At 35.8% G+C, this 17,406-nt stretch overlaps 1 protein-coding gene across 1 annotated transcript in view; it reads left to right on the top strand.

The window, feature by feature from the left end:
* The first annotated feature begins 617 nt into the window (after positions 1-617).
* The window catches only part of CCDC186 (coiled-coil domain containing 186), a 39,621-nt gene continuing 22,832 nt past the window's right edge, over positions 618-17,406 (top strand). Inside the window, exons 1-2 of the mRNA XM_015815827.1 lie at positions 618-739; positions 11,941-12,602. Of these exons, the coding sequence (XP_015671313.1) occupies positions 11,956-12,602 (647 nt within the window). The 5' untranslated portion in view covers positions 618-739; positions 11,941-11,955. The remainder of the gene's footprint in view (positions 740-11,940; positions 12,603-17,406) is intronic.

Here is a 17,406-nt window from a genome sequence, read left to right on the forward strand (position 1 = left end):
TTGGGCACATCGATTTCTTTTGAATCATGATTGGAAAGCTTCTGCATGTGAGCTAATCTAGAAAGATAGGTTCTACGAGTTCGGGGTCTGTATAAAAGCAGATTCCCCGGACTCTACGAATGCCAGGCTACTTCCACTCTAGCGTTATTGTTCGTGGACTACGTTGTAGTAAGAAAGCTCTGCGATTCTACTCCAATCTCCATAAACTGAACCGCAGCTTCTCTCGATGGCGAGGTTAAACATCAGTAGTTTCATTTAGCAAACGGCTCTAATCCTCGAAACCCGTGCGATCATCAAAAGGCAGGGCCGTTACTCCCAACCAGATTCGTCCCAGTGGGAGGGGGAAGCGATGCCTGCTATTTTACTAGGCATGGATCGCAACGCCCTGATAAATGACGAGAGGCAGCTTTCGGGCTGCTGAGTGAGGAATTAACCCAGGCCTATTCGGGATATTTTCTCCTCCCCCTTGCAGGCTGATAATCGGATCTCGCTCCGCCTTCACTCCGCCTCTCCAATGAAGCTACTCTGGATCCCCGGGGCAGCCATCTTTGTTGATGTGTCAGCTTTCAGTTCCTGTTAGGGGCTGCAGCAGGAACGAGAGGAGCGAGAATGACTCTGTACCCTCCCGCTACACGCACACCCACTCCCTTACGCATTCTGGGTCTTCGGTTCTAATTAGCAATGGGAGAGCGACTACTAAAGCAACAGATGCTCCGGTCCCCAGTCTCCTAGCAAACGGGTAAGCGCTTGCCGACTGGGCTTTGGAACATATTGCGATCTGATGAGGTTTCAGTCACAAAGAATGTAGATCAAGCTAGGTAGGCTACGCGAGAGGAATGTGGGCTCGGGTAATAGGCAGGAAAACCTGCTCTTGCTTACAGGGGTGGATTCCCACGACTTCTTTACCTATCTGCTCGAGGTGGTTTGTTTTTTTTTTTTAATGGGGAAAGGTTTTTGACGTCAGACACCGAACCTTCACGAGGCTTCCTCTCTGCTTCTCCCGCGGAACCCCGCGTAGGTTACTAAATGGGGTTCCATAGGGACATTATTTCTTAGCCCCTCTCCTCGTATGAAAGTATTCGTTGGCTTTTGTCATTTTTGTTCAATATTGGTGGACGGTGCTGTTAACATTGGATACCAATGTTTACCAGGAAGTAAATGATAGAAAGGTCCTCCAAGGTGTTGGCCTCAAGGTCAGATATGTAAGGTGCGAGGAATTCTTTTAATTCCTTAGGTGACTGATCCTTTAAGGATACCTTTGTACCTATTGGTGCTGCCTCCTTACTGTTACGCATCTGAAAGGTGTCAGGTATAAAATCGTTTGGAGTCTCTGATGTTTCAGACTTCTGATGCGAGCCATAATATTTGAATATAACCATTTTAAATCAAACCGACATAAAGACTGAAAAAGGATTGTGCGCCTTGATTTCTTTGTTACTGTAGGATGCCTGTGAAATTTAGATTTAGCATTAAGTTTTGGAAAATGCAATACAGGAATACATCAGATAAAAGAGCTTTCTCTAGTTAAGGCAAACGTCCTACCTGAAAAGCTTTTGGCTTCGCTGTATATTTTACTTTATTGGTTTGCAATTAAAATATTTTCTGTATTAAATATTCAATCTAGGTTGCATGGCCAAAAGCATAGATAAGAAAAGACATTTCCCTATGTTATTTCTATCTTCATTCTTTATTATCAATAGTAGTTGGATTACTGCATAAAAGTGCTTTTGGCATCATTTTCAGAAGATTTGTGAGCTTCATTATGTTTATTTAAGAGTAAATCCCTCTAGGTTCAGTGGGACTTAGTGACAGATAAACATAAGCCTTTGTTATTGTTTTGAATGTTGAGCTATGACCAAGGCATTTTGTGGCTTCCTTATTTAAAAACCAGGTAGCCAGATGCTTATAAAAGCAGATGATATAAGATTCAAAGTCACTTGGAAAGATTCCAAAGATCAATTTGCTCACAAAGCCATTCTACACAATTTATCCATAATTCCTGCCCGTTTTGCTACAGTGATCTTTCTGAACAGCTTTTGTTACAGGCTGAAAATTGAATAAATACAATTTAGCATACTTGAGTAATCTTTTAAAAATTAATAGCTAAGGAATAATACAGCACCAGATTCTTCATTCTTGCACTTTATTCCCACATTTTGTGAGCCAGGGAATGGTGTTTGTTTTTTTTTGTGAACCAATATGGTTGGCAATTATATATGACAGCCATATAATTTAGATAAATGAGTTAATGCTTCTTGGTAAAATTGACTTGCATTTCTTTGATCTGTGCAGTTGATACTTATTATCTATGTGAACAAAGAGTATTATTCAGTAGGCTTGCTTTGATGATTTTTAAAGCTAGTTTATACAAGCTGCTCAGAGCAAATGTAATATTTGTCTTAAATGACATTTCCTAATTATTTGGACAGAAAAGATGCTTAGGACAGCTCATAATTATGTGTTTCACACACACACAAACACACACACACACACAATTTAATCCATAATAATAGCATAGCCCAATAACCAATTCATTTAAAAAGCCTCATAGATAGAATCATCATGTGTTTATATATACAGAACTTGTATTTTTTTAATGTATAAGGATACATGATGTTCTGAATCAGTTATTCTATGCTACCATTTCAAGCTGATGTCTCTATATTTTCTGTTTTATTATGTATATTATGGATCCAATCAAGTTACAAGTTATTTGACACATAATAGAACACAATTTGCCATTCATAAATTTTGAGATATTGTTGCAAGGGACTGTTTTACCTTTATACATAAGGTATATTGAATTCTATTTGCAGAGAATTCAATATAAGAAACAGTAAAGCAATGCTGTGACAATTAGCTAATGACGGAGGTTGCAGATCTTAGCAGTCTGAAAGTCCTGAATTGATTTAATGTTAAACCCCCCCAGGCCCCTTTTTTTTTTTTACTTTGCTGCTTAGTAATTTTACAATATTACATGACCTAGAATAGGATCAGTTTGACAGGTTAAATATTTATTTCAATTTTTGCCTTAGCAGCAGAACACCAAGCAATGACAGATAAAGTAAAATTCAGTGTTAAGAAACAGTGTAGGAATAATAGTAGAAATATACTGGATGTATCAAATTATTTTGTCAGTAAGCTCTGTTTTTCTGCCTATTTATTTGTATCTTGATTTATTGGTCACTTGTCTTCTCACACGGTAATGTAATATGTGCAACAAAGGAGACTTCCATTTTGAGCTATAAATCTCTTGACTGAAAGGTACAGACAGGAAAAGACATTTTCAATGTTATAAGATTTAATTATATATATATAACCTTCTCTATTAAAAAACAATACAGTTCACAGTTGGGTTAAAATAGCACAAGATGTGATATTAAATCATAAAAAGTGATAGGATATAAAATGTAGATTACTAGAAAAACATAAAATACATGTTAAAGTGCAAAAGAAAATTTAAAAACAATAAGTTTCTCTGAGATGTCCTTAGAGTTTTCAAATGTTGCATTTTCTTGACCTGTAAAATGATAAATGAATTTGTGTGGTTTCCCTTTCCTATTCGCTCCCCCCCATCTAATTTCTTTCCAATTAGGGATGGACAAGATGTAAATATACCACTAATAATAATTATTGATACATATTTCAAATACAACAATGGTGTAATCTTATAATATTAACACATTTTCTTTGAACATTTACAGTAAGTGAACTTTAAAACAATATTTTGAATAGGTGGATGTGCTTGCAGAATTTTCATAATTTCTGCTGCAGAAGATCCTGATTTTGTTATTGCCCGCAATACGGTAGTTCAGTTTTGACCACCATCCAACTGAGGCATGGAAGACATAAGGCTCAGAGCCAGACAAAAGCCAGAGCCCTAGCACAGCTTGTTTTGGGTTTTCCTCTCTTTGCATCACAAGCCAGTAACTTGGTTTCCCAGGCAGAATGCGAGTAGATTCTGCAGGGCTGCAACTTTGCATGTTTACTTGCAAACAAAGCAGGAGTTCTACCAGAATATCCTGTTCCTGCTATTAGCTTGTTCATGCAAATTGGACATTGATCCACCTTATCATGATAAACCCCATAATAATTTGATACACACTTCAAATTGTTAATAGTTTGAGTGCTTCTGGTTTAAATGGAACATTTGGCCATTTGGCAAATTTTCTATGGACATTCTAATTGATATTCCCTTTTTGGGATGTTGCAAAATCTAGATCTATGATCAAGAAGATTTTTTCTTGTGTTTTGCCAAGATGTAGGTAGAATATTTTATTTTTGAAATTTCTGTCTTTTTCCTCCCATCATGCTCATTCACTCACTATCTAGTGTTCTTAAGAGACAGATCTCAGTAAAATCTAACAATGTAAATAATACTCTATGTTAAAAGGTCACCATTTGATTAGAGCTTACTGTATACTAAATATTTTGGTGATGGTAACCAACTGGAATGACTGTACATTTATTTATTATTCAAATAACAAGCATTTGAATAAGAGTATAGATGAATACCATGTTTAAACATGAACAAGGTAGGAACACTCCTCTGATACTATAATCAGAATTGTGATCCCTTTATAGAGATATAGAAGCTGTCTCCCATAGCCTTGCCCATAGCAGTCAGAAGACATAATCAAAACTCTTTAATTTCACAACATATGGACAGACTTAATCATAGTTTCAGTTGGGAAACTGTGACCATCCTAGACCAAGCCAAATGTAAAAAGACTAGGGAATTTCTAGAAGCCTGGCACTCTGACAAATTAGCCATCAATAGACAAATATTTATAAGTAATATCTACATACTGTGGAAAAGAGACAATCAACAAGCCAGAAAGGAAATTAAAAAAACAAAATAGCTCCCTCCCCTAATCAACATCCAGAATAGCATAGATTAACTCCAAGATTAATATCAGACCAACAATCAAGAAGTAAAGAGCCCAACCAAAGAAACTCCAAGACCATTCCCACCAACACTGACAGAGCAAGCAACTAGAATATAAACTGAGAGCAAGCCCCACTCCTTACTTCTACTGATGATGTTGTCTAGTTTGGGTAATGAAAAATCTGCAAGAAAACAACCAACTCAGAAAGCACCAAGGACCCCTCATAGCCTTGCCCGAATCCCAGAAACAACCTAGAGATGAGAGGAAAAAAACCCATAAATAGTAGAGTTTCTTTTCTTATGAAAGAATGTACAAAAAATAATTTTCCTTAGAGGCATTCTGATCTTAATATCCAGTAGGTTGATTGAAAAAAGCATTTTGCATCATCTAGAATTACCTTTTCCTGTACAACCAACTTCTTTTGAACCCAGGTTAAGTTTCTGGCCCTTGAGAAGGAGAGTGATGGTTGAAGTTGGGTGTACCTTTGAGTTTTGGCACCAAGTGAAAATTTTAAAAGACTCAATCCTTTGACTAGAATAGTTGGGAAGGCTTGTGTATTTATTTTAATGGTGACCTACCGGAGACTTGATGGAATATATTCCCATTCCCCATCCAAACTTGCACTTCCAAACCATCATAAAGGGTAACATAACATAAAATGCATGAAAGTGGTCCTTGGCTTACATCCATTTGTTTAATGACCATTCAAAGTTCTAATGGCATTGAAAAAAATTGACTTGCAACCGTCATTGCACTTACATCTGTTGCAGCATCCCCATGGACACGTTATCAAAATTTGGGTGCTTTGCAACCAGCATGTATTTACTATAGTTGCAGTATCCCGAGGTCATGATGTAATTGACATTTGCAACTTCCCAGCAGGTGGGAAATCAGGTTTGCTTAACTACTGTGTGATTCAGTAAACAACCATGGCGAAAAAGAGCATAAAATTGGGCACAACTTAACAACCAACAAGCAATGGAAATACTGGTCCTAATTGTGGTTGTAAGTCAATAATAATGTGTTGTGAAATCTTAAAGCTTTAATCTACTTGTATCAAAGTACAGTGGCCATGTAACTATTGTTTTGATTAGATAAGCATTCCTATGTCTTCCCAGGCTATTTTAAAAAATAGAAGTTAAATCCCAGCGTGCACTCACATACTTGCTATATTATTCTTTGATTGGAAATCCAGAAGTTTCTGGAAAACCTCTAAGAAGCTTCTGAAAATAATTTTATTTGTATTAGAATCACGTATTACTCAGTTACTATTACTATTCAAGCTATACTCACTATGATCAACTACTTGTTTGGTGAGGATATTATTTGTCTAAAAATGGTTCTTGTGTTAATATGGCATAAAGTCTTAGGTCAAAAATATTTCATATTTTGTTCAAGCCCCATATTATCTTAAGTATACAACTCTGTTGCGTTGTTAAAGCGATGTGGTCACTGATCTGTTTATAATTACATTTATATTAGTTTTTATATGTATACTGTATAGTTAGTACTCCTAAGATCTTAAGGCTGCAAAGGTTAGAGTTGTAATTGCAATTCCATAGTGTCATTTATGGCAGAGCAAGGAAAATGTAGTTGGATTAGAAAGGAAAGTTTGTTGATATAGTTGCTGGTTTCTATTTCCGCAGAAGTTTAGGAAATCAGAGATTAATATGCTTGTTTACAGCTGACATGATATGGCAGATGTTTGCTTTATTTTCATGTATCTGATCTAACAGAGCTTTGATGTTAAATCACTGCAATCGATGTAGAAAGAGGTTTAAAAAAATGAAGAACGGCAACTGTATAGTCAAGCAGTTAGGCTGGCTATTTTAGTGAGGAGTACCTGTTTAAAATATGCTCTTTCAGAAGGTACAAAGAGATTCATCTCTTCATGCTGGCTTTTCTGAATGGAATCATGTTCCTTCTTGATTGGCCACTGGTTAAATGGACTGAATTCTTTAGGGAAAAGGAAACCTGCTCTCATAGAAGTTGGCATGAAAGACCTTTGAGAACAGAGGGGTGGCAGTACTCTAAAATATGAAGCAGATAGGATTCTGACATACTCTTTAGTTGGATTGAAGCTTTTGCTACCCTTTTGTAGTTTTTCAGAGTGGATGGAGTGACTGTCATCATCTTTCGGTGTCCTTGAAATTAACTTCAGAGATGGAAATGAATGAATCAACTTTTCCTGCTTAAAATATGCTGTCAAATAAATATATAACCCTGTGATATATACAAAGAAGTGATTCCATCTGCCTTGTTCCTCAAACACAAAATAGCTACTTCAGTGTTATTGGAAAGTAAATCGCTATATGTATTTTGAAGAATCTTCCTTCTTATGAAATCCAAGTCAGAACACCTTTCTTAGCATTCTCTTCCGATGCCAACTTCTAAGGATAAGGGAAATATAGCTTTGTAGATACCACAAAGTTAGGATTGATCTTTTCAGTCTAAGGATAAGGGAAATATAGTTTTGTAGGTACCCACAAAGTTAGGACTAATCTTTTCAGTCTCACAACTGGAATATGTTAGAACCATGTGATCTAACATGAATAAAAGCATGGATCACTCAGAATGGTTTGTGTTTTGTTTTTTTTGCTGTAGTTGCAAGTGTATAATCTTTTGTCAAGTTTTTACACACTAATACTTCCATACTCTACTCTGCACATAAAAGCCTATCTGCCATTCTTGAAGAGGAATGTATATGGATCATACATAGTTGTATATGGATTATAGCTTTGAGCTTCTTATGACGCAGTAAAGGAATTATTTGCCACTTATCACCAAACACTACATGCTGTATAGCATAATTTTATCTTCCTTTCATTGTTATTCTTTACAACTTTTTAAATATATGTGATACTACAGTTCATATTTATTATTTCAGTTTTAAATAAATTCAAAGTCCTTCCTTGCCCCATTAATAAGAAACTATTTATTATAGTCATTTCTGCATAAAGATAAAATATAATATTTACTTGCTCTAGGTAATATTTGTTCCAGGTGTTAATCCATTTTGTTATTCATTATCTTAAGGATGGTCAAAATCCAGTACACATAAGCAATTTACTGTAATTGTAACTGAAGATCTGTAACTAAGCCTTGGTCAAAGTACATAACTCTGTTCGTTATAAAAGAATTCCTGTAAGAATACCCAGGGCAAAAGATAAATAGGTTGCAATCTTACAGTTTGGAAAAGAGTTCTGTACTGTGTATAACTGACTTTTTATTGTGTGTATTTGTGCAATAAACTAAGAGTAAGTCCTTGCAACAAACTTGTTGCGGAATGCAGACACTTATTTTACTGCATATAGAGGCTGTTTGACTTCTAGAAGTTCTGGGTGCCATAAACTTTAAAAGTAGGAATGATAAAAGAAAAAAAAAAGAAATAGTACATAGTATAAAAATCAAACCCAAGACACCAGAAGAAAATTATCAGAGGCTGGACAACCTACACACCTCCAAGCCTGTGAAGGAAGCTAGATTATCAAAGGCTTGAAATTATTGCAGGATTGGAACCATACAGCTCTTTTCCAAATCCTTTGGACCAATTTAAACTCCTTGGTTAAGAAGTCTTCATTATGTATATATTTTTATATGGTAGAACCATTCAGCAACTTAGTTTAAATTGTATGAACCCAAACAGTTTAACAATATAATATAGTATGGCCTCAGCTTGTTTTGTTTTATTTTATTATTTTTGTTACAAATAAATGCATTTTTTCAGCCTTTTCTATAAAATCTCTTAGTTTTTTTAGATCTGGATTACAGTATTTTAAGATTTATTCATTTTTCAAATATTTCCAATTCAGTTATTCCATGTGTAAAAAATGATTAGCACTAAATACATTTCTGTAAAATTTGAGAAATATACTTTTTTCAAATCTACATTTTGGGATGATGATGCCATTTAATGTTATTTCCGTGTATTTTTCCAATACCTTTTGATGGTGCTATCTAAGGTAAATAAATGGAACAAAATTTAAAGGAGTTTAAACCTACAGGAACTTTCCCTAGCTAGAGCTGAGAGCTGTCCAGATGTATTAATATAATCTATAATGTTTATTGGAGTCCAACACTTTTGGTATAGTCACTTTGCAGTGAATTTATTGAATGTTTCTACTATAAGATTCTCCTCATTTTATTAGGAATCATTACATTTTATTTTAAGAGCAGGAACAGTTCGTAAAAGATGGTTATCAGTGATATATTATGAAAGCAGAATAACTTGATTTTTCATTGGGCTTGGGAAATAAGTTTTTTTTTACTGAAGATATTGTGTTCAATTTTGTGTTCATGCTAATGGGAAATATAAATCTTCCACCTGTGTGCTTATAGCTAAGGCAAGGCAATTTGTGTTGTCAGCCAATCCTGTTTTGTTCATAGCATTAATGAGCTGGCTGTAATGCATCCTGTTTACTTTGTTCTTTAGACTTTTCAACACATTGTGAAATAGGAAGGGAGGAAGAAGTCCTTCTGTGCTTGGTACTCAGATGTGGAGTGTTCAAAGAGATTTCATATTTACTGTATATATTTTGTGTGCTCTAGGAGACAATCATATAAAATAATAGGATGCTAGCACTTTGTATTGTTTTACACATTCACTGTTAATAATAAAAATATAGTGTTTCTCATCAAAATGTAGATTATGCATACAAGGTTTTCTGAGTTTTCAGAGTGAATAAGTCTAATATTTTGTTTTATCCTTTGAAATGTTACTGTGTGCAATACAAACCAAGGAATGATAAAAAGAAACCTAAGCTTCATACTACTAATTATTGGAAGACGTATATATTAATCTGTGATATAACTATCTCTTCGGCTTACTTTATATTGTATTGTGCCAGGTAAAAGTCAAATAAAAACTCTTCTTGGTTAAATCTGATATTGGAATAGGGTTAAAGCTTTCTCTTGACTTTGATCATTAGCAGGTTTGAATGTTTTGAACAAGTTGAAGAACATATTCTGTTGGGGTTTTCCTTGAAACTCCTTGCCGCCCCATCCATCCCTGACACGCACGGTCCCATCCCTGACACGGCACGAAGGAACAGCCCTCAGGAACAAAGTGAGAGAGATGTCAGAACGGATGATAAACAAACTGGGATAACGTGTATGAAAGGGGACAGGAAGGTAGATATTATAAAACAAGGTGGGACACCCAGATTACAACCACTAAGGGGGAGGAGGATCGATCATAACTCAGTTGAAGCACGCAATGGGGCCAGAAGAAAATTGAACGATCCATGCCCCACATCTAGTAAAGAAAGTTGTGTGCATAGATGTGGGGGAATGGAGATAATTGCCATCAGTGGGGGAGTTGAGGGGATCCTTCCCAGCCCCAGAGTTAATGATAGAGGCATATGCGGGGGAGTATGGAGAGGAGATGGGAAGGAGCCACACGCTGACGGAAGAGATGCACTTGGAATGCAAAAGCACGGCCAGCTGGGACCGGTTACGCAATCTCGAAGCCGGATGCAGGCAATTAGGGATCGTATGTAAGCTTCTCCCAGAAACTGCCTTTTTTAAACCCTGATGATGTTGGGAGCACCCGACGAAAGCTAGGTTTGTTTTATTAAATATTTCCTATTTATTCTCTTGGTGATCGAGAGGGGAATGAGGAGAGACGTCCGGACCGCTACGGTTGGAGGAGATGGGGGGGAGAAACCAACCGTGATTTGACTGAAATGCTTTGTAAGACTTGTGAAACATCTGATAAAGGGAACCCCAGGCGCATAATTGAGGGTGCGACCAATGGTGGAAGTGTTGGGGGGGCCCTCCAGCCCCAGTATGGGTGATAAAGGGGTGTGTAATGAGAAACGGAGAGGCGATGTAAAGGGTTTACGCACGAGAAGAAGAAATGCATCTGGAGCGCAGGAGCACAGGAAGCTGGGCCCGATTACACGGTCACGCAGCCAGATGCAGGCACTTGGAGGCTGCATATAAGTTCCTCCCATAACCGCCTTTTTTGAACCCTGATGATGTCGGGAGTGCCCGACGAAAGCTTGGTTACCTTGTATTTTAAATGTTTTTAAATGCTTTTAAATGTTTTTAATTATTCTCTTGGTGGTCCGTGTTATTTTTGGTTTTGATATATATATATATGTTTTCGTAGATTTTCACGGGTACAGATATGCAGATCTTGGCATATTCGGGTCTTTTCCCGTGTAAGATTGAGAGTATCTTGGCGACGATTATATTATAATCACAAGTGCTTAAAATATTATCAGCAACATATTGTCTGGGTTTCAGTGTCTAGTTTACTAATACATATTAAGTTCCTTTCTGTCTATCTCGTTTTTCTAGCCAATTATAAAAAGTATCCCATGTTTTAAAATAAACTGAATCTTCTTTCTCTTTCATTTTCAATGTCAATCTATCCATTTCTGCACACTCTAAGGTTTTTTTAATTAATACTTCCTCCGCTAGTAAATCTTCATTTTTCCAATATTGAGCAAATACAATTCTTGCTGCAGTTAATATATGTAAAATTAAATATATACACTCTTTTTATAATTACCTACAATTATGTCTAACAAAAATAATTCTGGCTTAAAATCTATATGTTTTTTCATCATTTTCTCTAACCATGTATGTATTCTTAACCGGAAGTGGACAGGTTGATAGGAAGAGGCTGAACACGCTTTTGGACAAGAATAAATTGTTTTATTAACAGGTAAATTGGACATGTATCCAAATAGTCATGCTGCTCTCAACACCATTGCTTTCAGGATCACTTCCTGGTTTGCATCATATTTAAATTAAAAGGTAAAAACTATGATTGGCCTAGGACTAGGTAATATGGGTTATTTATTTAATTGGCCATTGATTTGCATAATTTGTTTTTCATTCTTCTGGTTAGATTGTGTCAGTGATATGTGATGGGTTATGAAAAGATTAAAAGATTAAAAAATATCTTCATGTTTTTCAATTAATGGAACCAATTTTCAAGTACTGACATAATATTTAAAAACCAACAAAATGATGTTCCTAGAATATAGTATATAATACCTCTTGTTTGTCTATATGACAATATGAATGATTTTATTTCTAGATCCTTGGTGGAAAGATGGATGAGCACTTACCAGAACAGCACAATATTCCAAGGATGGTCAACCTATCAAAGACTAGTAATGAATCTTCCAACTTACCAAGTGTTGAAGAAGCTGACAAACAGTTCTATATTCAGGATGATGTACATATTGCAGACACAAGATGTGAAAAAAGCACTTTAAGCATAGAAAATGAAGAGTTAATACTGGATCCCACCTTACCATCTATTGATTTAAATGAGGATGGAGATGTAATTGAAGCACAACCTGCTCCAGATTTTAATGGAGATTGCTGTGAGTTAAAAACAAAAGAATCCAAGGAAGCAGATTGCTTGCCCAGTGGACAAGGCGAACAACAGGTTTTGAAAACTGAGGACAAAAATCAATCCTTGACAGACCTATTTCAGGATCCTGTGAAAAGACCTTATGGGGTCTGTTCAGAGAGCCCATATGACACGGATTACACTAAGAACCTAATCTCAAATCTAGAGAATGCTTCCTCTCAGGACGCTTTGCTAGAAGAAATTGAATCTGAGCTCCTGTCAACAGATTTGTTGAAAAATCCCACACTTTCAAACGGAATGTGCAATACGAAGACTACATTGGCTCTATTTGAAAAATGCATTCAAGATAAATATTTACAGCAAGAGCACATAATAAAGAAGTGAGTACTGTGTGAATAGCTGCATACTGCCGCTTAAACATTTTTATGGTCTGTAATAGATTTAAAGTTTTGTCTGGATAACCATAATGATATGATCATACTGCAACTGATAGTTGGACAAATATTTTTGAAACTTTGATTTTTAGGAGTGCCTTAAGGTAACCCTTTGGGAATGTGAGGGCCAAGATGCTTGTTAATCTGCGAAAATTGGGCAATGTCAGCCCAATGTCTATGTTAGTCATATTTTTCATTGTACTTTTTGCTGGTGAGGAAATACTTTGCATTAAAAGTAGAATGAAAAACCTTCCATTGTCAAGCATTTCTTTTGCTATAATGGGATCCTGAGTAATTGGTTAAGAAATAAATTGTAGTCTAAAACAACATAGGCTGCCTAAAATTATGCAGTATCCCTGCTAAGATGCATTGTCATCAGATATGACAATTAGTGTAACATACTACATAAAAATAGATATTGGATATATATGTTTACATTAACCTTGAATTAAAGTTAGATAGGGATAATTACCTATAGAAGATGAACTTACAATAAAAGGGGTAACTGGAAAGAATTTAGTCTAATATGAATTGAAGCCCTTTGCAAAATCACCATCGTATCTTCTGTTTTATGTTAGAGGAGAGTTGCTTAATTGGCTTCATAGCTAATTCTTAACTATGAAATTACCATTATCCAAAGGTTGAAATGATACTGTAAAAACTTAGCAGTAAACACAACAGTTGCTAAAGCATAGCAACCAAACATAATATATAGTCCGCCTATCAGAATTTTTGTCAGTTGATGGAGCATTTGTTGTTGCATAGTAACATATACAAAGTCAACTATAATCTACATTGGTTGTACATTTTTTAGACATGGTTGCGAATTTAAAATAGAGGCACTGAATGGGTATTGCGATCCCCCTGTGATTAGTAATGTATACTTCATGAATTTTTCAAGGTAATTGGATCCAAGAAGATTTAGTTATTTTTATAAGTTTGATTTGAGTAGCCATCTTGAGTCATATACTGAGTGGTAGATATATAAATAGATTAAATATAAATGCTCTTGGACTAATCAATACTTTCACCCAAAGCACTCTGCAGAGGCCAGAGAGTGAACTTTTTTTAATTGATATTTTTTATTAGATTTATCAAAAGTATATAATATAAATAAAAATAGTGTAAAAATGGGGAAGGCGAAGGGAACGAAAGAGATATAGGGTAAAGGAGAAGAAAAGAAAAAACGGATTCTTTTTAGTGCAGTAGAGTAACATAATAACGTTATAGCTTCAACTTTTTACTTTTACATACTTAATATGTACTAGCCATTCTATAACAACAAACTTATATAATTAGCAGAATCCAAAGTCAACCTGGATAGTGAACCTTTGAGAAGCTATACAGGATCCTGCTTCCTTTTTTTTTTTTGTCTTCTAGCCTAATAGTTTGGATATATTTCCAAACATGTTATTTTTGCCATGAATGTAGCTGTTCTAGGTGCCCAGGTTGTGCTGATTTGTTGTATGACTTTCGAGCTTTTTCTATCCAGACAGTTTCTTTAATATACAGGTAGTCCTCTATTAAGACCACAATGGAGCTCAAAATTTATGTGCTAAGTGAAACATTCGTTAAGTGAGTTTTGCCCCATTTTATGGCTTTTCTTGCCACAGTTGTTAAGTGAACCATTGCATTTGTTAAGTTGGTAACATGGTTGTTAAGTGAATCTGGGTTCCCCATTGACTTTGCTTGTCAGAAGGTCACAAAAGCTGATCACATGATCTCCCCCCCACTGCAGCTGTCATAAATATGAACCAGTTGCCAAGCATCCGAATTTTGAACATGTGACCATGGGATTGCTGCAACAGTCATGTAAAAAATAGTCATAAGTCACTTTTTTCAGTGCCATTGGAACTTAGAACTGTCACTAAGTAAAACTGTTGTAAGTCAAGGATTACCTGAAACTCTGCAATTTTCATCTAAAAGCTGTCCGTCCACTAGTTCCAGGAAAATAGTGTGGGCTATTGTTTTTTTTTCCTGAAAGGCAATCGAAATACAACTTTACTGTTTGAGATAATAATAATAACAACAACAACAACAACAACAACAACAACAATAATAGTAAAGTTGGAAGGGACCTTGGAGGTCATCTAGTCCAACCCCCTGCTCAGGCAGGAAACCCTATACCATTTCAGACAAATGGCTGTCCAGTCTCCTCTTAAAAACTTCCAGTGTTGGAGCATTCACCACTTCTGGAGGCAGGTTGTTCCACTGGTTAATTGTTCTAACTGTCCAGACGTTTCTCCTTAGTTCTAGATTGTTTCTCTCCTTGATTAGTTTCCATCCGTTTCTTCTTGTCCTGCCTTCAGGCGCTTTGGAAAATAGCTTCACTCCCTCTTCTTTGTGGCAGCCCCTGAGATATGGAACACTGCTATCATGTCCCCCCTCATCCTTCTCTTCATTAAACTAGACATACCCAATTCCAGCAACCGTTCCTTATATGCTTTAGCCTCCAGTCCCCTAATCATCTTTGTTACTCTTCTCTGTACTCTTTCAACATCTTTTTTACATCGTGATGACCAAAACTGGATACAGTATTCCAAGTGTGGCCTTACCAAGGCATTGTAAAGTAGTATTAATACTTCACGTGATCTTGATTCTATCCCTCTGTTAATGCAGCCTAGCACTGTGTTGGCCTTTTTGGCAGCTGCAGCACACTGCTGGCTCATATTTAAGTGATTGTCCACTAGGAGTCCGAGGTCCCTCTCACAGTTACTACTATTGAGCAAGGTACCCTCTATACCAGGGGTAGTCAACCTTGGCTCTTTTATGACTCGTGGACTTCAACTCCCAGAATTCCTGAGCCAGCTTAGCTGGCTCAGGAATTCTGGGAGTTGAAGTCCACGAGTCATAAAAGAGCCAAGGTTGACTACCCCTGCTCTATACTATACCTGTACATTTGGTTTTTCTTGCCTAAATGTAAAATGTTTTGAAGTTTTGATCTGATTATTGGTTTTGAAGGTACATAACCCAGGAAAATTAAGGAAGTGCTTAATTTGTTCCCTTTGCAGTAGTGAAACTCTTTCAAAGTGTCATTTGCTTTGATATGCTACTTAATTTAAAATTCAACCAATCAGTTTATCATAGGAGACTTGGTAATATGCTTGTTAGCCAATGTAAGAAAACCAGAAGGTGGGTTTTTTAAAATCTGACTCTAGCTAACCATGTATGGATATGTCCAGTTATGGAGTCCCAGCTCTGCCAGTAAATAAAAAGCACCACACAGGATGTATTACCCTGATGCCTTTTAAAAAGTTAATACAAATTCACAAAGGACAGTTCTATTTCTGGATATTAACAAGAGATAAATTTTGGAATTTAACATATTCCACAGTTTCTGGTCATTACGTAATACAGGTAGTCCTCGACTTATGACCATAATGGAGCCCAACATTTCTGTTGTTAAGTGAGACATTTGTTAAATGAATTTTTCCCCATTTTATGATCTTTCTTGCCACAGTTGTTAAGTGAGTCACTGCACTTAATATGTTAGTAACCTGGTTGTTAAGTGAATCTGGTGTCCCTGTTGACTTTGCCTGTCCCAAAACTTGATCATATTACCTTGGGTGACAGCAACGGTCATAAATATGAACCAGTTGCCAAGCATCTGAATTTTGATCACATGATTATGGGGATGCTGCAAAGGTCTTAACTGTGAAAAATGGTCATAAATCACTTTTTCCAGTGCTGTTATAACTTTGAACGGTTACTAAATGAACTGTTGTAAGTAGAGGACTACCTATATATTCAGCGTATGAAGCTCATTTAGAATGTTTTAAAATTAAGCAAAATTTACATTTAGGCAGCAGCCTTCCCTAATCCTTATTATGCTTAATTCAGGCATGGCCCTGTTTTGTGTGCCCAGTTCAATGAATCTGAGTGTAACAACATGAGAAATATTTTTCGGTTGGTTTCTTTGAGATCTAAGATTTTCATCTTTTTTTTATATTATTTTGTATCTTCTTTTGTTGATTTTCCTTCTTCCTCTTAATAATTTTATAGCCTTTTAATATTAGCTGTTTCAAGAACAACCTGTAATTCTAAAAACAAAGGTATGTGGAGAAACCTAACATCTCCTGTGGACATTTCTTTTTTTTTTTTTTTTTTTTTTTTTTTTTTTTTTTTTTTTTTTTTTTTTTTTTTTTTTTTTTCCTTTTTTCCACTATACAACAAAAATAAAACTAAAAAAAAATGTTTTTTCCCTTAACAAAACTGTGTTATACATCTCATATATATTATGTACAATTTATTTACATCAGTAATCATGTCTTTTTCTTTCTTTGTTCTAGCCAATCATAACATTTGTTCCATATTTCATAAAATTCTGTTGCCTCCTTGTCTTTTAATTCTAGTGTAAGTTTATTCATTTCCGCGCATTCAAGAATTTTGCATATAATCATATCATTTGTAGGTATGTTTTCCCCCTTCCAACACTGAGCATATACTATATGGGCTGCTGTCAATATATATATAATGATGTGCTGGAGTTGCTTTTTTATCTTTAAATTTATTATACCCAGAAGAAATAGTTCAGGTTTGAATTCAATTTGCACCTTAGTTATCTCCTGTATCCAGTTCCCTATCCATTCCCAATAGCTCTTTGCTTTAGTGCACAGCCACCACATGTGATAGAATGTCCCTTCCTTATTTTTACATTTCCAGCATTCCGGATTCATATTTTTATACATTTTGGCCAATCTCGCCGGTGTTAAATGCCATCTATAAAACATTTTGTATTGGTTTTCCCTAT

This window comes from Protobothrops mucrosquamatus, unplaced genomic scaffold (assembly GCF_001527695.2).
Source record: "Protobothrops mucrosquamatus isolate PMUCROS unplaced genomic scaffold, P.Mucros_1.0 scaffold378, whole genome shotgun sequence".
Taxonomy (NCBI): domain Eukaryota; kingdom Metazoa; phylum Chordata; class Lepidosauria; order Squamata; family Viperidae; genus Protobothrops; species Protobothrops mucrosquamatus.